This window comes from Vanellus vanellus, assembly GCF_965231255.1.
Source record: "Vanellus vanellus genome assembly, chromosome: Z".
Taxonomy (NCBI): domain Eukaryota; kingdom Metazoa; phylum Chordata; class Aves; order Charadriiformes; family Charadriidae; genus Vanellus; species Vanellus vanellus.
The window spans coordinates 50,332,032-50,354,907 of record NC_138908.1 but is presented as its reverse complement, the minus strand read 5'-3'; the positions used below and the strand labels follow the sequence as shown (position 1 = coordinate 50,354,907).

At 44.3% G+C, this 22,876-nt stretch overlaps 1 protein-coding gene across 1 annotated transcript; it reads right to left on the bottom strand.

Moving 5' to 3' along the window:
- Positions 1-560: 560 nt before the first annotated feature.
- HACD4 (3-hydroxyacyl-CoA dehydratase 4) lies at positions 561-22,485 on the bottom strand. Its single transcript, XM_082497212.1, has 7 exons — positions 22,391-22,485; positions 18,403-18,506; positions 17,374-17,501; positions 7,484-7,596; positions 2,326-2,432; positions 1,447-1,578; positions 561-711 (listed from the first exon to the last, which is right to left on the bottom strand). The coding sequence occupies exons 2-7, from the start codon at positions 18,497-18,499 to the stop codon at positions 629-631; spliced, it is 660 nt and encodes a 219-aa protein (XP_082353338.1). The 5' UTR covers positions 18,500-18,506; positions 22,391-22,485; the 3' UTR covers positions 561-628.
- Positions 22,486-22,876: the final 391 nt, after the last annotated feature.

The window sequence follows — 22,876 nt, the reverse complement described above, 5'->3', positions numbered from 1 at the left end:
CTTGAATATGTAGTAGATGAGTACCTGATCACTTGCCTTTGTGGTTTAGCTGCATTTTCTGGAATTTTGTTTGGAGAAGTGAAGGTTGGACCAGAATGTGAGGGATCCTTTGTGAATGCCTGGGGCTTATCACCATGTGAATCTCACAGGTTGCAAAGTTTCCAGCTTCTGCTCCTTGAGAGATTCCAGTTCTAGCCAATTTAGCATTTATATATATGAGGGACATACATGTTGGCCTAATATAAAATAATCTTGTAGATTAAATGGTATTGTCATTACAGAATGTTGCTGATGAGGCAAGAATTAACACCAGAATAAGGGTTGTTAGTGTGATTGTGAGTGGAGGCACTCTTTTCAGGGTTCTCTAACATATGTTAGAAAAAATGTATTCATTTTTAAAACTCCTGCTATTTGAAGTCAAAATGTTCAAAAGTAACTAGTTACTGCTTCATTTTTTGAAGTGCATTAAGGAGACATGCCTTTTCTGAAAATTCTACAGCCAGATCATGTACATGCAAACATGTACATTTCAGTTTTGCACTGAAAATCTTTTTCTGATTTCTTTTTAACCTAGGATATGCGGCAGGCCACTGGGAATATATTTCTTATTTCCAAACAAAATATCAACTTAGCTTCTTTTCTTTTTGATGTTGCCTGTCCCTAGGTGTGCCTTCCTTTCAGAGAGGAGGTTCTGGAGGATAAAGCACATACCTGAATCAAAACACAAAATGGTATAAGAACAAGGGAGTAGTGTCCACAGTGTCTTCAGTTCATTTAACATGAATAGTATGAGCCTTCATCTGACAACCAGCACAGTTCCTTCCATGAACTTAGGAACAGAAAACTGTATCACGAAGATGAGATCCTTCAAATTAGTGTTAAAGCCAATGGCAGAACGAAGACTTGGCTGTAATGCAGCCAACTTCAGTTCAAATTTTTCAAAAGTATTTTGTTGAAAGGGAGAAGCAGGGTTTTTTTACATGCAGGTTTTGGAGTGGGGTCTTTTTTTATATACCTTTGGAAAATCAAACTGTAAACATCTTAATTTAGATATAACTTCTCATACCAGCTGGGAGGAATGAGTGAGGTGGGGTTGCACAGAATAATAGTATAATCAAATGGGAGTTGATTTAAAAACCAAAAAAAAAAAAAAAAACCAAAAACAAACTTTAGTAAGTAGCTGTAAGGCCAGGATCATTGAAGCAATTTTTATGTTTTTGTTTTGTATTTTTATGCCTCACATACACAGTGTCTCTTCAAAATTCAATTATTTTTATTTGAAAAACATCAGAAATCAAAACAGCTGGTGATGAACTTCCCTGCAGTGGTCTGCAGGAGATGTGGCAGAGAGAGTTTGCGAAAGGAGCTATACTGATTTGATTTTTTTGTTGCCATAGGCATCCCAGTTGCACTGAGACCCAGCTTTCTGGAAGATGAGATACTTACCTATAAACAGCACTAGCAGGTACATTTTCAGAACATAGGGGAAGTAGATTGAGAAGGCAAATGGAAGTGGTAGCTTGATGGAGTATGTGCCAAAGGATTCAAAATAAGGCAGTGATACACAAATTGCAAATGCTGTAAAATAACATGGTAAATCTTTAGTCAGAAGTAGGTGGAAGATCATCAAAAAGCTTCATGTAAAAGTCAATTACCTTTAAGGCACAGACAGCTGTATTATATGCTGAATTTACCATGTCATTCGTATGCACCTGCACATGTTGTTTTCTTCTTGAGTTCAGTTTTGTAGGTCTGAGGTGCAAATTGCTCTCAATACTAGAATTATCAAGTATTTCCTACTCAATAACAACTTCTGTCCCTCCTGTAGTTGCACATTTAGTGCACAGGTAGTGGGCACATTTCCTGATGTAAGTATGGTAAGCTGCTAAGTATGGCCTAAGCCACTAAGGTCAGCCTCACTGGGTGGGGGGGAAAGGCAGCTTTGGGACTTGCTGTCTAATGTGGTCAGTCTGGAATGGGGGAATCCATGTGTCTTTTGGGGGGGTATTTTCCTGCTTTATCCACAAAAAGGAACATTTTCCCATACTGTTAAAAAAAACAAAGCAACAACAGGGAGAAGAAAACAAACAAACAAACAACAAAAAGACCCCAGACACACAAACCCCAGAGAACTGTTAAGGAAAAAAGACACAGAAAAGAAGAAAGATAGGTGATGTACATGTTAATGTGAGAGTACATAAACATTTATGACTACCTTAGCAACACAAAAAGAAATATCTTAAACACAAATGACAATTGAACCGATCAAATTTTACTGAAGAGGATTAAGGAAGCAAGTCGTTGTTACATATCCTATCTCCTTACCTTTAGCCAGAACTGAAAGGGGATAGAGTGGGATGCACAGTGAGAAGTTGAGCCATGTCAGTGGTGGGTAGTATATTCCTGTCCTTGCTAACATGTTATAAGTGTACCTGCAGCAAGAGGAACAGCAGATGAGCTCAGAGGGAATGATCAAGTCTTTAAAATAAAGGTATATTATTGAAAAATCCGAGTGAATTGCAGAAGAACCTGGAGCTGCCTATCTGAGAAAATGTCAGAGCAATACTGCAACAGTCTTGTTTAGGCTCTAACTGATGTCTGAAAGTAGATGGTTCATTGTTTCGGAAGGGTTTTCTGTGGTGCTACCCTAGAGCAGACAGACAGCAATACAGCCCTCCAGCCCAAAGCCTCTATCAGAAACCAGCATGGTTTCATATTGGTCCACCAGAAAATGGATTTCAGATAGGGATGTTGCAACTGAGAGGGGCAGGCAGAATATGACTATTGCTTTGCACTGAGAAAATGCCAATTTATGACTGCTGAGCCAGTTAAACCACTGCTGGAGGAGGCTAAACAGCAAGGTAATCGCAGGTACTTAATCTTCTGTAGTATGGCTGCCCCTCCCATGGACCTCAGAAGGGGTAGTTGGTGCAAAAGTACCAGTTGTGCTCCCATGTATTGCAGCAGTTTATTCTTACTGTGGCTGTTACTGGGAGACCAGAATGCCTAGGACTTCAGTCTCCAAAGGTGAGGTAATCCTGTCTAGTTTGATCTAAAAGTACATCAGCTTTCCAAACACTGGAGAAACAGGTCTGATTGCGTTTTTGGTCAGCTGAAAGGCTTTTTGCTCTGTGGTCTAGCTAGAGATATGAAAATAAGGATTTTTAAGCCACTGTTAGCCAGGAGTGTTTCTGGCTGATGGAACCAGCATTAAACAAAGTTTCTGTATTCTCTTCTTAATAATTGATTTGAGTAATCATTCCTGGACTGTAGAAGAGTTTGTTAGGCTATAAATGTACTATCTTGTCTGAAGTTTGCCCTCTCAACTTCCAGATTGTCTCCATATTTTATTATGGAGCCATAATAATTATTAGTAATAAGCCATAATCACAACCCAATACAAAAAGGAAACAGCTACTCCCTCTCTGTACACTTTCTTGGGCTTTTTATGGCATAAACAGGAAAGATCAGATATAGAAAAACTTGCAGAATTTGCTCTCAGTATATCATTAGCCATAATGCACAGGATATTTATGTCCCTGAAGAACTATGGGGAAGAACTTGTAATACTTCCAGACTAGTTGACGAAGGCATAGGATAGATTTCTGTACACTTTTAGACGTGGCCACTTCTTTGAGATGCTAGGACATGACACAGATGCTGCAAAATAAATCAGGTTAAGAATTCAAAATCTGTATGTGTTGCACTACACATTATTATTTGAATTGGTCATTTGCTGCTATAAACCACAGTATCTTGTCTATTAAATGGCCGCTGTTATTGCTATGATGTTGGACTGTGTTCTTGAGCATTCATAGAAAATAATGATGCATTGATAGGACTATTATGCACTGACAGGACTTTACAGCCAATATTGTGTTCACACTTTCGGGCTCTCTCCAGCTGCACAGAACCCTTTCATTTGAGATTAGGTTCTACTATTTTAGCTTTACAAACTTCAAAAAGAAATGGGATGGAGCAATAATCCAAATAATTAATAGAAGTAGTAGTTTATTAACACGTGGTACAAATACTCTGAAGCTGACTTAAAATCTTTCTTCTCAATCCTACCTGACACTTTCCTTTTTCAGATCTCTTTTATAACGTATATTTCCTTTGCTGCCTAAGTCCATATTTCCCCAGTCAGTCCTCAAAGCAATATATTTAAAATAGCAGAAAGCTATTTTAGCATGAAGAAAAAAGTTAAAGTAAAAAATCTTGCTCCCATGAAGAGGTTGCTGTGTCTTGTTAAAATGCTTCTTAATTCCATGTCTTCCCTGCCGTAAGTCTACAAACTGAGGTTCATAGAGGCTTAAGTTACACTTGAGAAATGTTAGTGACTTCAGATATCAAAACAAAAGTCAGTAATATGGAATTTTCACCATTATACTTCTACCACAGGGAGGTACTGATAACCTCCCACCATAAAAAATTTTTGAGATAAAAATCCTGAATTGTATTCCTATCCATTTTGCCTCGTGCATGTTGTCCCTGTCATGTGATATATGTCCTAGTACACCAAAATTCTCAGTCTCTGCAGGGAAGCTCTTGGTTGTTTGGAAAGCACAGTGCAATTAACCCAGAATAGTCTTTCTGACTTAGTAAGAAGTGTGGCCGGTGCTGCCTTACTGTGCTGTCAATCTTGGATCGAAGTGAGATCTTAACAAAAATAGTAATAAATTAAAGCCCTCATCATCTGCCCTTGTTCTTGTGGGGGACGTCAACTTCCCAGATGTCTGCTGGAAATACTACACAGCAGAGAGGGAACAGTCCCGGAGGTTCCTGGAGTGTGTGGAAGACAACTTCCTAACACAGCTGGTGAAGGAACCAACTAGGGGAAGTGCACTACTGGACCTACTGTTTGTTAACAGAGAAGGTCTTGTGGGGGATGTAAAGGTTGGAGGTCGCCTTGGGCAGAGTAATCACGAAATGATAGAATTTTCAATTCTTGATCACGTAAGACGGGGAGCCAGCAGAACTGCCACCTTGGATTTCCGAAGGGCAGACTTTAGCCTGTTTAGGAGCATGGTCGAGAGTGTCCTTTGGGAGGCAGTTTTGAAGAGCAAAGGTGCCCAGGAAGCCTGGGCAAACTTCAAGCAGGTGCTCTTAGAAGCACAGGAGAAGGCCATCCCCGTGTCTCGAAAAACAAGCAGATGGGGAAGAAGACCAGCCTGGCTAAATAGAGAGCTTTGGCTGGACCTCAGGAAAAAAAGGAAAGCTTACATTGTTTGGAAAAGGGGGTTGGCAACTTTTGAGGACTATCAAGATATAACAGAGCTATGTAGGGGGAAAATGAGAAGGGCCAAAGCTCAATTAGAACTCAGCTTGGCCAATGCAGTTAAAGACAATAAGAAGAGATTCTTTCAGTATATCAATAGAAAAAGGAAGGCTAGGGAAAATGTGGGCCCACTGATGAATGAGACAGGTGCCCTTGTGGTGGAAGACACAGAGAAGGCAGAGTTACCGAATGCCTTCTTTTCTTCAGTCTTCACTGCTAAAGCTGACCTTCACAAATCCCATACCCTGGAGGCAAGGGCGAAGGTCTGGAGAGAGGAAGATTTTCCCTGAGTTGAGGAGGACCATGTCAGAGACCACTTGGATAAGCTGGACATTCATAAGTCCATGGGCCCTGACGGGATGCACCCGCGAGTGCTGAGAGAGATGGCAGATGTTATTGCTAGACCATTCTCCATTGTCTTTGAAAGGTCATGGAGAACAGGAGAGGTGCCTGAGGACTGGAGGAAGGCTGACATCACTCTGATCTTCAAAAAAGGCAAGAAGGAGGACCCAGGGAACTACAGACCAGTTAGTCTCACCTTTGTCCCTGGGAAGGTAATGGAGCGACTCATTCTAGATGTAATCTCCAAACACGTTGAAGAAGAGGAAGTTATTGGAAGCGGTCAACATGGATTTACCAAGGGTAAATCATGCTTGACCAATCTGATAGCTTTCTATGATGTTATAACTGGTTGGCTGGATGAGGGGAAAGTCGTGGATGTCATCTACCTTGACTTTAGCAAGGCTTTTGACACTGTCTCCCATAACATCCTCATTAGGAAGCTGAGGAAGTATGGGCTAGATGAGGTGACAGAGAGGTGGATTGAGAGCTGGCTGCGGGACAGAACTCAGAGGGTTGTGATCAGCAGCACAGAGTCTAGTTGGAGGCCTGTAACCATTGGTGACCCCCAGGGGTCAATACTCGGTCCAATCTTGTTCAGTATATTCATCAGTGACCTGGATGAGGGGACAGAGTGTATCCTCAGCAAGTTCTCTGATGATACCAAACTGGGACGTGTGGCTGACACCCCAGAGGGCCGTGCTGCCATCCAGCGTGACCTGGACAGGCTGGAGAGCTGGGCAGAGAAGAACCTAATGAGGTTCAACAAGAGCAAGTGCAAGGTCCTGCACCTGGGGAGGAAGAACGCAAAGCACCAGTATAGGTTAGGGGTAGACCTGCTGGGAAGTAGCTCTGAGGAGAAGGATCTGGGGGTCGTGGTAGACAGTAAATTATCCATGAGCCAGCAATGTGCCCTTGTTGCCAAAAAGGCCAATGGAATCTTGGGCTGCACAGGGAAGAGTGTTGCCAGTAGGTCAAAGGAGGTCATTCTCCCCCTCTACTCTGCACTGGTGAGGCCACAACTGGAATACTGTGTCCAGTTTTGGGCTCCCCAGTTCAAGAGGGACAGGGAACTGCAGGAGTGAGTCCAGCGAAGGGCAACTAAGACAATTGAGGGCTTGGAGCATCTGCCTTATGAGGAAAGGCTGAGAGAGCTGGGACTCTTTAGCCTGGAGAAGAGAAGGCTGAGGGGAAACCTTATTAATGCTTACAAGTATCTAAAGGGTGGGTTGAAGGAGGGTGGAGCCAGGCTCTTTTCGATGGTTCCCAGTGACAGGATGAGGGGTAATGGGCACAAGTTAGAACATAGGAATTTCCGTTCAAATACATGGAAAAACTTCTTTACGGTGAGGGTGACAGAGCACTGGCACAGGCTGCCCAGGGAGGTTGTGGAGTCCCCTTCCCTGGAGATTTCCAAGACCCGCCTGGATGCAGTCCTGAGTAATGTGCTCTAGGCAATGCTGCTTTAGCAGGGGAGTTGGACTAGATGATCTCTAGAGGTCCCTTCCAACTCTGAAACTCTGTGATTCCGTGAAAGCACTAGAATTGTGAATCAGTTTCAGAAATTGCTGTTCCCTGGGACGCAGTTGTGATTTCCTTCTAAAATTTCGTTAAAAATGTCAAATCCTTTGAAATACAAATGTTAATATAACAGTTTACTTTTGGAAGTCACTCGGCCTCTCAACTATGCGGATTTTTGTAAAAATCACTAAGTAGCTTATAAGCTTCAAGATTTTATTTAAAATGGGTAATATGCTTTTCTACCAATTTTGAAATAATAAAATGAACCTGCAGCACAGTGTGGGTGGGGTTCTGCTTGCAAGAATGACCCATTTTCCCCTTGCAATTTCATGGGTAAGTCCTTACCTGACCATGTCTAATAAATTCCAAAGGAAAAATAAAACACACACGACGTATTTCCCTTGAACTTCTTCCTGACTGTTGATCACGACAAATAAAACAATTATTCTTTCAGTGATCTGAAAAGAAAAGAGAATTGTGAGTTCAGGTAACACCTTCTGTAGCTCTCATTTCTGTGCCATTTTGGCAAAATAGGAGGCCACAGGTGAATCTGATTTGCTTTACACAAATGCTCCATTGAATGTTTAACTTCTTGGCCTGCTTTTGCCCAGATCAGGGAACTGGAAACTGTTGGCTGCAGCATCACAGATCTGCTGTGGTAAGGGTGGATGTTTGTGTGATGACTTGGGGTGACTTGGATTTGTATCTATGTTTTACCCTGTAAAATACATATCATAGAATTATACAATGGTTTGGGTTGGAAAGGACCTTGAAGATCATCGAGTTCCAACCCCCCTGCCATAGGCAAGGACACCTCTCACTAGACCAGGTTGCCCAAGGCCACATCCAGCCTGGCCTTGAACACCTCCAGGGATGGGACCTCAACAACCTTTCTGGGCAGCCTGTTCCAGTGCCTTACCACCCTCAAAGTGAAAAACTTCTTCCTAATGTTTAATCTGAACCTGCCCTCTTCTAGTTCAAAGCCATTCCCCCTCGTCGTATCACTACATGCTCCAGTAAAAAGTCCTTCCCCAGCTCTCCTGTAGGCCCCCTTTAGGTACTGGAAGGCCGCAATAAGATCACCTTGGAGCTTTCTCTTCTCCAGGCTGAACAGCCCCAACTCTTTCAGCCTCTCCTCATAGGAGACGTGCTCCAGCCATTGGGTCATCCTCGTGGCTCCAGCAGGTCCATGTCCTTCTTATGTTGGGGACTCCAGAGCTGGATGCAATATTCCAGGTGGGGTCTCACAAGAGTGGAGCAGAGGGGCTGAATCACCTCCCTTGTCCTGCTGGCCAAACTTCTGATGCAGCCCAGGATACGGTTGGCCTTCTGGGCTGCGATAGCACACTGCTGGCTCGTGTTGAGCTTCTTGTCAAACAGCACCCCCAGGTCCTTCTCCTCAGGGCTGCTCTTCAGCCATTCCCCGCCAAGCCTATATTTGTACTTGGGATTGCCCCAACCCAGATGTAGGACCTTGCACTTGGCCTTGCTGAACTGCATGAGATTGGTTTGGGCCCACCTCTCCAGCCTGTCCAGGTCCCTCTGGATGGCATCCCTCCCTTCCAGCGTGTCTACCTCGCCAAACAGCTTGGTATTATCGGCAAACTTGCTGAGGGTCCACTCAACCCCACTGTCCATGTTGCTGACAAAGATGTTGGACAGTACAGGCCCCAGTACTGACCCCCAACAAACACCACTCATCACTGCTCTCCATTTGGACATTGAGCCGTTGACCGCAACTCTTTGAGTGCGACTGTCCAGCCAGTTCTTTATCCACCAAGTGGTCCATTTGTCGAATCCACGTCTCTTCAATTTAGAGACCAGGATATCACGTGGGACAGTATCAAACGGTTTGCACAAATTCAAGTAGATGACATCAGTTGGTCATCCTTTCTCCGCTGCCGCTGTAACCCCTTTGTAGAAGGCCACCAAATTTGTCAGGCATGACTTGCACTTGGTGAAGCTATGCTGGCTGTCACCAATCACCTCCTTGTTTTCTACGTGCCTCAGCAGAGTTTCCAGGAGGATCTGCTCCATGATCTTGCCAGGCACAGAGGTGAGACTGACTGGCCTGTAGTTCCCTGGGTCTTCCTTGTTTCCCTTTTTGAAAATAGGGGTTATGTTTCTCCTTTTCCAGTCGGCAGGAACCTTGCCAGACCGCCACGACTTCTTAAATATGATGGATAATGGCTAAGCGACCTCATCTGCTGGCTCCCTCAGGACCTGCGGATATATCTCATCAGGTCCCATGGACTTGTGCACCTTCAGATTCCTCAGGTGGTCTCGCATTTGATCTTCACCTACATTGGGTGGTTCTCCATTTTCCCAATCCTCATCTTTGCATTCTGCATTGTGGGCAGTGCGGCTGCAGTCCTTGCCAGTGAAGACTGAGGCAAAAAAGTCATTGAGTACCTCAGCTCTGTCTCTGTCCTGGGTAAGCAGTTCTTGCGTCTCCTTCTGGAGATGGTCCACAGTTTCCCTAGTCTTTCTTCTCTCGTGGACATACTTAAAGAAGGATTTTTTGTTTGTCCTGATGTTCCTGGCCAAATTTAATTCTCTCTGGGCTCTAGCTTGTCTAACCCAATCCCTGGCTGCTCGAACTATTCCTCTGTATTCCTCCCAGGGTACCTGCCCCTGTTTCCACTCCCTATAGGCCTCCTTTTTCCTTTTGATCATGTCCAGGAGCTCCTTGTTCATCCATGCAGGCCTCCTGGCTTTTCTGCCTGCCTTCCTCTTTGTAGGGATGCATCACTCCTGAGCTTGCAGGAGGCGGTCCTTGAATATTAACCAACTTTCTTGGATCCCTCTTCCCTCCTGCACTTCATATATATATATATCTGTAGTATTCAGCTCTGCCCACAGTTGCTTGTGAAACTCTGCCAGAACGGTACCAGTTCACTCTGAATTACTCTCTGTTGAAAAATGTTGAAGGAGAAAACATGCATCATTCAGTTGGTATGAATCACTATAGCTTCATTGGGGTGTTTTTATACCCACTGTGATCCCTTCCATAAGGTACTGTAGGTTTAATGATTTTGTGGGTTAAGATGTTAAGTCTTTGAAAAGTCATGAAATGAAAATGGATTTAAAAGGTGGTTTTTATAAGCACCGTCATTCTTCTTCACTGGTTTCCCCCTTCCCCTTACTCCCACCTTAAACGAAGTAAGAAATTGGCCTCTCAGCAAGTTTGCATAGTAGTTTTGGTACATAATGTTTATGGGTTCCTGCATGGAATGTTTTGGCTACAGACTTTTTTTGAAAACCGCATCTGTCAGATAATGCAGCCATCACTTCACTATTCAGCAAAATTACGTGAGAGCAATTTTTCATACAGAAAGAGAGCATGTCCATCCCCTAGGGATCTGGTTCCTCATCTTGAAAAGCACTGAGAAGCCACAGATAAAAATGTTTTTTCTGCCTGTCACCCTGCCCTGACTGTCACCTTGTGCCGCTTATCCCATTGGTCCCTAACTGAGGAACTGATTTCTAAGAAGGTCAGATGTTGACAGACTTTTGTGGAGACGGGCCAGAAAACAGAGAGTGAGAGGTAGTAAGTCCTGGGTTTGTATGCAATGCTGAGGAACCTGGCAAGAAAATGGGGGAACTGGGAGTATTGATGTGGGATCTGAAACCAGATACAACACAGATGATAGAAAAAGCATAGAGGGACAATCATCACAACAGGGAAATCAAAACAAAGGTAAAAGCTGTGTAAGTATTGAATGGGATGCTGTGCTGGAGAGAATAAATAAAATAGAACCTGAGTTAAAATCATTTTGGTGAAGGGTGGTAAAGGAGTGCAGCTTTGGTGGTGTGGGCATTTTGTTACCGACCCTAGAAACAGACTGGGATGGGGAAAGAGAGTTCTGCAACACTGTTAATATGAGAGATATTTCAGGGAGTTTTCTCACCTAGAAACTAAAGCTTTATCATGATAATGAAAAGGTGGACATGTTTTTAGATGCCAGAGATGGCAGATTTTCCAAACCATCACTTGCTGCTCAAGAGGTGGCTGGGTGGAAAATTACTAGAAAACAACATGGGTCCAGTGATCAGGAGCTGATCCCATTTCAGTCAGATCATAGAATCATAGAATGGTTTAAGTTGGAAAGGACCTTGAAGATCATCGAGTTCCAACCCCCCTGCCATAGGCAAGGACACCTCTCACTAGACCAGGTTGCCCAAGGCCACATCCAGCCTGGCCTTAAACACCTCCAAGGATGGGACCTCAACAACCTCTCTGGGCAACCTGTTCCAGTGCCTTACCACCTTCAAAGTGAAAAACTTCTTCCTAATGTTTAATCTGAACCTGCCCTCTTCTAGTTCAAAGCCATTCCTCCTCGTCCTATCACTACATGCCCCAGTAAAAAGTCCTTCCCCAGCTCTCCTGTAGGCCCCCTTTAGGTACTGGAAGGCCGCAATAAGATCTCCTTGGAGCTTTCTCTTCTCCAGGCTGAACAGCCCCAACTCTTTCAGCCTCTCCTCATAGGAGACATGCTGCAGCCGTTGGATCATCCTCGTGGCTCCAGCAGGTCCATGTCCTTCTTATGTTGGGGACTCCAGAGCTGGATGCAATATTCCAGGTGGGGTCTCACAAGAGTGGAGCAGAGGGGCTGAATCACCTCCCTTGTCCTGCTGGCCAAACTTCTGATGCAGCCCAGGATACGGTTGGCCTTCTGGGCTGCGATAGCACACTGCTGGCTCGTGTTGAGCTTCTTGTCAAACAGCACCCCCAGGTCCTTCTCCTCAGGGCTGCTCTTCAGCCATTCCCCGCCAAGCCTATATTTGTACTTGGGATTGCCCCAACCCAGATGTAGGACCTTGCACTTGGCCTTGCTGAACTGCATGAGATTGGTTTGGGCCCACCTCTCCAGCCTGTCCAGGTCCCTCTGGATGGCATCCCTCCCTTCCAGCGTGTCTACCTCGCCAAACAGCTTGGTATTATCGGCAAACTTGCTGAGGGTCCACTCAACCCCACTGTCCATGTTGCCGACAAAGATGTTGGACAGTACAGGCCCCAGTACTGACCCCCAACAAACACCACTCGTCACTGCTCTCCATTTGGACATTGAGCCGTTGACCGCAACTCTTTGAGTGCGACCGTCCAGCCAGTTCTTTATCCACCAAGTGGTCCATTTGTCGAATCCACGTCTCTTCAATTTAGAGACCAGGATATCACGTGGGACAGTGTCAAACGGTTTGCACAAATTCAAGTAGATGACATCAGTTGGTCATCCTTTCTCCGCTGCCGCTGTAACCCCTTTGTAGAAGGCCACCAAATTTGTCAGGCATGACTTGCACTTGGTGAAGCTATGCTGGCTGTCACCAATCACCTCCTTGTTTTCTACGTGCCTCAGCAGAGTTTCCAGGAGGATCTGCTCCATGATCTTGCCAGGCACAGAGGTGAGACTGACTGGCCTGTAGTTCCCTGGGTCTTCCTTGTTTCCCTTTTTGAAAATAGGGGTTATGTTTCTCCTTTTCCAGTCGGCAGGAACCTTGCCAGACCGCCACGACTTCTTAAATATGATGGATAACAGCTAAGCGACCTCATCTGCTGGCTCCCTCAGGACCTGCGGATATATCTCATCAGGTCCCATGGACTTGTGCACCTTCAGATTCCTCAGGTGGTCTCGCATTTGATCTTCACCTACATTGGGCGGTTCTTCATTTTCCCAATCCTCATCTTTGCATTCTGCATCGTGGGCAACTTTCTTGGATCCCTCTTCCCTCCTGCACTTCATCCCATGTCATCATACCAAGCAGATTCTTCAAGAGGCCAAAATCAGCTGTCCCAAAGTCCAGGGTGGTCAGCCTGCTGAGCGCCTTCCTCGCTGCCTTGAGGATCTCAAACTCGACTATTTCATGGTCACTACAACCCAGGCTGCCCTTGAGTTTGACACTGTCTACCAGCCCCTCCTTGTTGGTAAGAACAAGGTCCAGCATAGCTCCTCTCTTCGTTGGCTCCTCAACCACTTGGAGAAGGAAGTAGTCCTCAATGCAATCCAAGAACCTCCTGGGTTGCCTATGCCTGGCTGTGTTCCCCTTCCAACAGATGTCAGGGTGGTTGAAGTCACCCATGAGAACCACGGTCTGTGAACGTGATGCTGCCCCTATCTGTCTATAGAGAGCTTCATCCACTTGGTCTTGGTCAGGTGGCCTGTAGCAGACCCCCACTGTAATGTCCCCTGTTCCCGATTTCCCTGTAATCCTGACCCATAGGCTCTCAGTTGGCTCTTTATGGATAAGCAGTAGACAGGTAGCTACCACTCCCAGTTTCAAACGTATAAGCACTGGCCAGTGAGACAGAGAGGCCATGGAGATCCAAAATTCAGCCTTATGGTTTGGGAGTGAAATAGGCTGTGGATTTCCTTCTCTCTCCAGGGCACAAGCAGATGCCCAAGAGGCAGTGAGTATCACCTAGCTGGGGCTCAAGAGGTTTCCTCCATCAGTATTCAAGTTTGGGAAGGGGAGCAGTGGAGGCACTCAGCCTCACCAGTTGCAGATGATGGAAGTCAGTAAGGAGACACTGTGTATTTGCAGATGACGGAAGTCAGTGATGAGATGGTATAAAGTAGGTTAAGCACCTGCAAGAGCAAGGAACTGGACCTGACACAAAGCAGGTCCCCTGTAGGTCTTCTGTTCCTGTTAGACTGCAGCCTCAGCCACCAAACAATGGATGTGCAAAGCAGCCATCAGAGGCTGAAAGTGAAGAACCACCTGTGGCCTTGCTCTGGAGTACATCTGCAGGGCAGCACACGGGCCTGGCTGCTGAGGACAATTGTGATGTCCTCACGAGGACAGACAGTGGCATCCTACCTACCTTTCTTCTGTGTCAATGCGGAGGATGCCTGCCTGCCTGCGTCTTCAAGACATTGTGCTCTCTTCTTTCATAGCACTCATACCTTTAGGTAACCCACACAAATGGAAGGTATGTGCAGGGGTTAGTCAGAGGCTGGGGACCTTTTCAGCAACTGACAAGGCAGGGTGATTCTTGAAGAGGAGATTCCAGTAAATGTCTGTTGATACTGTGGCCCTATACACACACATCTGTACACATATATACATGGAATCATGTGCATATATCAATATACACACATACAGGTATGCGTATGTATACATGTGTGTATACACACATACATATATACACATATATATATAAAGTATGGGCTGCAGATCAGCCACAGCTCATTTCTTCTATGGATTATCTGTCCTCACACAAATGAAAATATGGGATTCTCTGTTGCTACTCTCTTACTCAAAAAAAAAAGCAAAACTAGAAGTCCTATGTTTTCATGCTCATAAAAAGGAAGTATGTGCTGACACCTCACAAAGCATAAATACAATGGTTTCATTTTTCATTCCTTCTTCTTCTTTGTGTTAAGATCAAACTGGAATTTCCTTCCCCTCCCAGCACTGGTCTCTCATAGCAAGTTCTGTAGAATGGCATAAATTTCCAAAAGGCAGCCTGGGCATTTGAAGTGAGTAAGTGAAACAGAGCAAATTACACTAGCTAAGGTTAGGGCAGGAGCAGGCAGCACATTCACTTCCATTTTTTAATAACCATGACTGTGCAGTATCATACTTGGTACCTGAAACCCTTATGTAGCTCTTTGATTTAGTGAATGTTTTTAAAAGGTAAGAAAAGGGAGAAAAGTGCTACTAAATGTTTAGATTACATTTAAAATTAATGATTTTATCACAAAATATTACATTGCTTTTGGTGAGGTAAATTCCATCCTGTTTGCACAGAATGAAGAACTGGTGTTTTGTTCACAAAAAAACACCAGTCTTTTCTTATATCTTTCCTACTCTTTCCCTTGCTAAAGTACCAGTCCCATCAGCCTTTACTCCTTGGCCAGACTACTAAATTTCATTATCCTGTTTTGAAAACAGCAATGACACCTGACACGTTCTCCTGTCCTCCTCTCAGTCATTCAAGCTGCAAGTGCCCTGAGATACATTCCTTTGCACCAACTTTGTGACCCTCCCTTGTCTTCCCTTCCTCCAGAGCATCCATCACACAGGACTCATCTGTCTTTCGTGGTGTAACTTGGCCTTGGCCTACCTAACCCTTCTCGGGTGCCTGGAGGCCTGAGACTTTGTCCCTCAATGAGGCCATCCTGAATTAGTTTTCCCAGAAAACATCTCTGAATTTGCTTTTGCACTATCTGTAATGTGCACTTCCCTGACATTACCAGTGTCTCCTGTTCTCTCATCCTAGAGATCACCTATGAGATGAACTTCACTGTGGATGTTCATGTGTGTGCATGGCCTGAAGGATGCATCTAGGGATGTGTTTTAAGCTTAGAGTCAGAACAGGTGGTGGGAACGCAGAACAGGGCAACCACTATCCAATTCTTGCAGCCCTGACTATGTGCCATAGTCCAATAGGATACAGTGAGGTGAGCTCTAGCTGTCCTTCCCCAGTTCTTTGTGGAAAATGGATTTTTTATTTTCCCCTAAGAGGCAGAGAGGAAAGTGTGGCAAGAGACATGGCAGTACCATTGGCACAGAAATGCTTAACCTGCACTCTCACAGCAAAAACAGGGCCATCCAAGTGAAAGCAGAGCCTACACCAAAGAGCTTGTACACCTTGCTTGGACGGCATGAGACTACTGCTAACTTCAAAGCAAGACAATTCTGTTTGTGGTGAGACAACACCTGGGGAAAGAACCAAGTAAGGATCCAAAGCTGTGATCCGTTGTTGTGAGGCAAATGTTTGGAGTCACAGTGCTGTATCGTTCCATGACCCACCTTCTCCATGCTGCCCTGGAGAGCACTGCAGTAACTGCACTGCCCAAGAAAGGTCAAAGTTTTCTTGATCAGAATATCCATTTCATATCTAGTGTCTTCTGTGGCGGTGCACAGCAGTATTTGGGCAGCCCTCCCTGATCCCTGCTTCTGTAGGGCTGGGTAGGAAAGGAACGAACTACGTCAGGGCTGGGGAATGTGTAAACTCTTGCCAGGATAAGCCTTGCTTTAATGACTACTGGCATTAGCAGACTGCTCTTCTCTCCAAGAGATGACGTGAGATTTGTTACAGAACACATTACATAGGATATTCCCACCTACCCCCAATTAGTGTAAAAGCATGTAGATTTACGCAGGGAAAAAGTTAATTGCATTTTGACAAATTGCTACCATACTTAGCGAGCAGCATAAATAAGAGGCATCTGTATTAGTCAATCAATTTCCAATGGAGATTTAAAAAGAGGAACATCTTTACCCATGCAATATGTCATTTGACAAAAATGGGCTATCCAGAAAACTAAAAACATAACTAACTACTCTTAGTCTTCTACCTTCTGACTGCTGAGAGCAATACCAGTTTCACCATTATTCAAATACTAAAGATTGGAAAAATTTGAAGGTAAACTCACATTAACATTTTTTACTTTTTCCAATGCATTAAGAAAACTACCAAAACCTGAGAATAACTCCCAACAGAAAACAAGAGCGTGGTAAGGAAAATGACAGAGAATCGTCTTGTTTTCTGCTATAGCTTGTGATCTTTTGGCTGGTTTTCTGCCTAAAGCTGAACGTATGCTCTGTAAACCCCTTAAGAGTGTCAGAACCTCTGGATGCCACCACAATTTGCCCATGTCTGGGTTTGAGAGGGCAGAGACCCTTACAGCAAGAATATGACAATTCTCCTTTCTTTCCACTCCCACTGTTAATTCTTCTTCAGTCCCTTAATTTCTCTTTCTCAATCAATTCTTTTCCTTCCACATTCCATGGCTGCCAGCAAACCCCGTTTCAGGAGCCTTGATGTGCTGGTCGTTGTCTCACTGCCATCCCATTGCGAGCCCACAAAATCTTGTCTTGTGCTTATTTACCAAATGTCATGGGAAAGAATTACCTACTGAAACTTAGGCTCTGAAGTGTTGTCTTCTGGCTGTAAACACGTTGGCTGGGGAGGTAGTATCCTCAGCCACCTATGGCACCCTAGAAATGGTGGCTGCCACATTCCTGCAGGTGGCTGCTCCTCTGGGTATCGTCCATGTCACTGGTGTTGTGGGCTGGGTGTGGGGCACTCACTGTCCAGTTTCACTCCAAAAGAATAATTTGAGAGAGCAGCTCTTTGCCAACCCATTTCTGAGGGCTCCATCCCTGCCATTAGCAAACCATTGGCAGACCAAGCTCCCTAAAGAGAGTTCAGCTTGGGCTTGTGCCCAGGGGCAGCCATGGCTGAAGTGTGTAGGTTGTGGAAGGAGGCTCTTGAGAAATGGACTTACCTGCAAAAACCTGGGGAAGAGACGGCTTTTATCAATGCCAATGAGGATGTGTAGGATCTCCAATACAGATAACAACTGGCAAAGGCGCATTACAAGTCCTATGGAGTAAAATGTGTCGGCCAACGAATCTACAAAGTGAAGAGCAAAATTAGAGGGTGGTTGTATAGTAAAAGTCTGGACCAACTACTGGGTTTGCTCTTGCCCTATCACCACTGGCAAGGACAAGAAATAAAGTTCACACAGTACCAAACTTCTGGGTAGCAGAAGCAAAGCTTAGGGAGGAGAGGAGGCAGACTGCGTAGGTGGCTCTGACACAGAGGCAGGAAGCTGAGGAAAGAATGGGAATCTCCTGTACTTCATGTTCTGGCAAACACTTTGCAGGATGTGTTGGTTTAGAGATATCATTTTTTGATATTTCTAAATGTGAGGAAATGTTTAGGAAATGTATGAGGAATGTCTAAACATGAGGAGATGCTGAGTTCCTGCCTATATCTGTACCCATGGCACTTCCTAAAACAAGTAGACCATAAAGTAGTTGCATTATGTGCCTACAACTGCCCACCATTACAAATCACTTTAAATTCCCAGTCATGAGTTTTCTATTTTTGTGCCTTAACCCCAGGCACAATGGAAAGAGAAATACATTGTAACGTTTTTGGACGTAGAAAGTCATGTGTAATAACCACAAATATATTCCCTCCTAGTCACTTCAATGAGATTAATATTCACTATAATGATTGTACCTGGTCACATTTAGGTCTGTCTCTAACTCAAATGCTACTAGCATGCTGCTGAATATTAAAGCACATTAGCAAAACAAAAGCTTCATTCTTGATGTGATACATGCAGAACTGGTACCGGTAGTTTGTTCATCCTTTTTAACAGAAGAAACAATGTTTTTCTAATTGAAATTACAGCCCCTGGTATTGGATGTACACCTATTCAGAAGCCTAACTTCACCTCTAATTTGACATCTCTGTGCATCACTGTCTTTTAAAATGTTTAAGAAAAATACAGAAAGAATCCTACCTTTTCCAAATGACATGAACCTGATGATCATATTTGTAAATATCCAGGAATGTCCACAGAATTGCATTAAGTCATACACAAAGAGGTAGGTGTTCATCGTAAAGCTGTGGAGGTGAAAATGATAAAGCGAACTGTATGACTTACTACAACATTCAAACTTTTTGACCTCTAGGAATTGCATCCTCTTTGGACTTGTCAGTAAATCAAAGGAAAACTGCTGAAATGTAAACAGATCAGTGAAAACTGTCCGTGTCTGTCAGTGGCCACAGAACTGTTCTCTCCCTAAGGGACCAAAGGCTCTCTTTGTTGGTGGACCTAGGATATGCCCAGAAAAAATTTCTGAGTTTCCACTAGCAATTAGGGTGATCTGTGGCCATCCAGTGAAACTTGTGCCTCCACAGGAAAAAGCAACTAAACAAAGACACTGCACCAAGTGCAGGATTCACGCCTGAGCCCCTTGGCTTGGCGCTGCCCTGATGGTGTGGCCAGATGCCAGGGACTGCTGGGGTCCCACCTTCTGCAACCCTGCTGAGGGACTGGGACTCCCGCAGACTCTGGCCTTGGAATTTCCACATCTGGGTGAGGTTTATCCTGTTCTTCCCAGGAGACATGCCTCTAGCACGCGCTCAAGACAGCCTGAAGTACAATGCAGATAACTTGCAGTGTCTCCAGCAGACAACATATTTGTAAGTATTTATAAAATTATAGGTGAAGAAATGGAAAAGAAAGGCACATTTCAATCTGCTTTTATTTGATGCAATCTGAAGGATATCCGTCTTTCTCCTTTTTAACCAACTCGCTCTACATGTTTTTCAGACAAACATTAAATTAGGGTCTTCGTCTTTCTACACAGCCTGTGTTTCAAGTTGCATTTAATAAAGTGAATCTTCTCCTATTGGAGCAGACTAACTTTTGTAGCTATTCTGAACTAATTTTCATAGGTAGTCTGACTTTTTGCAGAACTTTATAGGCTCTGGAGATGCTTAATTTCCCTTTCCCATGAATGTATTTTCTTCTGACTTATTCCAGAGAGAGAGACTTGTCTGTCCTCCAGCTATGAAAAGGACTGTCTACCCTTCTGGAAAATGAATTTGTTAATTTTCTACTAGAATTTATCTCCTATGTTTGACCACTTAATTTCCTGCCCCAATAAGTAATAAGATCACTTTAAGCTGCCCCTTGATCCAGTGTGTTCATGTAGTATGTTTCTGCCATCAAACTTCATTTCGTTTATATCTTTACATTATGATAAATGCACATATGACATTCCCAGCATTGGACCAAGACCATAAATAACAATACACACTTCTTTAAATTGATCTAGATAAACTGATCTTGTAAATTTTTAAGCTAAGTATATCCCAGAGTGGTCATATAAAATGCCTTTTTTCCTCTCTCCCTGTTATGCAGGATGGCTGCTATTCATATCAGCACTTCTGTAAGCACAGAAAGATTTGTTGGTATAATTTACCTCCTAAGAGACACCAGTCTATGATACTATGGAAATAAGGCATATGAGGACCCAGACAAAGAATGTATTCCACAAACACTCCTTTTGGGAAAAGTATGATACAACTGTGTTGGACTAAAGTCTAGCAAGCTCCATAAATACTGACCCCAAATCCCATCTGCCTTATTACTGAATGACACTTTATTCTCTCTTGTGATAAGAAAAAAAAAGATGGGACACTGTACATTACAAAAAGGCAAAAAATTAAAAACATTGTTGTGATTTAAGAAACAGCCTTATTACTGGATGGATAAGATTTACTGTAATGGGTAGGAACATTACAGGAACAGTTATAAAATTCTTGTGGCTCTCCAGTCAGCAGCTCCACCGGTCCCTTTGGTCTGATATTGCCACATGGGCTTTGCATGGGATGCAAGCTGAGTGTATAGTTTCTCTCTTCCTCTGAAGTTTAGTTTGCTACATCTGTTTCTCATCCTCAGAACTTGTTTTTCAGTGATTTGGGCCTATTTTCTGAACTCTTAATCCATTGGCTGACCAGAAAATTGTTGTCTTTACAATTCTTAAGCCGCTTAATCTTGGTTAAACCAGGGCGTAACCACGAGGACATTTGTAAAGGCAGCTTCACGCTAGTGTTTTGGCAATATGGCAGCCATTGCATGTTAGAACTCATCATCTTTAAAATGTACTGGCAGCTACTGAAATGTATACACACTGTTGGCATTTATGGAGGGCCCCATAGTGCCAGTGGAGCGTAGAGATGTGCCAGCACGCAGCATGCCGGTGTTACCCGGAGGACCAATCCTGGCCACAGAGCTGTCAGCAGCACAGCTGCCTCACTTGGTGATGCTCTCTCTGTGTGAAAGAACAGCCCTGATCTCAAAATGAGGTTTCATCCTACTGTGTTAATCCCAGCACAAAAGGTGCCTAAAACCAGAGAGAAGCCTTTGGCAGAAGTGAAGAAATCTGCAGAGAATAAAAGGTGATTTCAGTGTAATCAAAGGAAACTGAAATGTCACTGTTCTTTAAGGTCTTTCTCATCCAAAGGCTGATCTCTTTACCTAGAGAGCCAGAAGCAGAATAAGGATAATCTGTTTCACTGTCCTAAGAGTTTTGTGTCACAACACAAAACTCAGCGGTCTGCTTCTATTTGGAAGGTCACTGGCAGAAGAGATGGGCTTTACTTAGATGTCCTGCTCCCCTCAGTTCACAGTAGGCATTGTCCCACTTTTACCTCACAGAGCTTGCTTCTGCAGCACCCTTGCAGACAAAACACTGACTAGCAATCCACCAGGTCAGAGGTGTTCCATTCCTGATCCTGCCCCAGACCTGCAGGCTGACCTTACAAACCTCATGTAGCCTCTCTGCTGCCTGCTTTGGAAAAAGGATGTGCTGCTGCATTTATTCCTTGTAGTGTGATGTGCTTTAACACTTTCGAGTTGCTTTCATTCGAAGGCATTGGGGGATCGCTGCACATTTCAGTACTCTGCCTGCATTGATGGCAGGAGAAAGAAATAGACATAGGTCTCGCTGTAGAGAGACCCAGAAGGCTGGACTTGCTGTCTGTTGTCTTAGTTCTCCGGTCCACTTTACTTACTGTGGCTGATTTTATACCAAATACATTGAAATGCTCGGGATGCATTTATCGCATTTACAATCAACCTTGTTTAGTGGAAAACTTGATTTACTTTCTCTCTGGGCTCAAAACCAAGGAAACTAGATGAAACATAAGACCACTCTGAACTAGCAGACACAGCAGCATGGTCCCAAACATCCTCTTTTCCCTTTCATTCACCAGCAGAGATTTTACCAGTGATACAGTTTTAGCTTGCACAGCCTGACATATTTCCACAGGCAGAAAAATCATGTTTTAATTGTTGCATTTGATTATTGTTAGCATTAAGGTCTTCAGTGTGTCTCTGCGGTAGCTGTCATCTGAGGTGAGTATGGAGGTAGGTGCCCTCAGTGACTGAAGGGCGGTCAGGACCACGTCCCCCTTGAGCTAAGACGACAAGTAGGGCAGCAGGGGCACACAGCTCAGGGCAGCACTTGGCCCAGCTGTGTGTCCTTTGCAAGGTGCCAGGGTGAAGACCACACTCCGGTCTGTTGCAGACGGAGGGGGGCTGTCCCCATCCCACCCAGGCCTGTGTGAACTGAGCACTTCCCTGCCTTCAGAGCTATTACATGCCACTGCGATCCCCCACGCACATGAGGAAGCAGCCCTCACGCTGAAACCAGACAGCGAGGTTCCTTTTTTTTTTTTCCCTGAAGGAAAGGTCTGCTAGAAAAGCCCCTCTGATGACAGTTTCCTTTTAAGTCATGTTGGTCTGAACTTCTACCCCTTCCCCCTCCCACTCCTGAGACAAGCTGCAAGCGCTATAGCTGGGGAAGAAGAAAGCTGCTGAGGACCAGCACAAAAGATGTACTCTTCTCTCACGTGCACATCCCACCCCACTTTTCCCCCCCCCCTTCCTTTTTGCATTTGAACAGTCTAGGTCACCTGCACTCAAGAGACTTTACCTGTTGCAGAGGTCGGGTTGCTGCTGCTGCCGCTGTGCCTGATCTTTCTCCTTTTTCCTCTCCACAGCTGCAATAGCTGTTTGTTAGGAGATCACCCCTCCTCTTTCCTCTTCCTCCACCCCACCACGTCACTGCTTGTAGCACTAAGCAGGAACAACACTGCACTTCCTGAGAAAGGAGTTTCTGACCCCAAATATCTCGTCTCCATTTGCCCAGCTCCTCACCCAGCCTGGCCTTGCCCAACCTAACCTACCTTAGCCTTAACCTAACCTAGCCTAGCCTAAATTGGTTTCTTGCTGTTGTACCAGCAAGTTAGCCTATAAATCCCACTAACTTTGTCTTTTAACTGGAGGGAAGAAATGAAAAATTAAAAATTTGGTTTTCTCTTCTGTTTCAACCATGCACTAAAACAATGATAACAACACCATCAAATGATAAGGAAGGCTGGGAACATAGCATAAAAAGAGCATTTTAAATTGCTTCAGA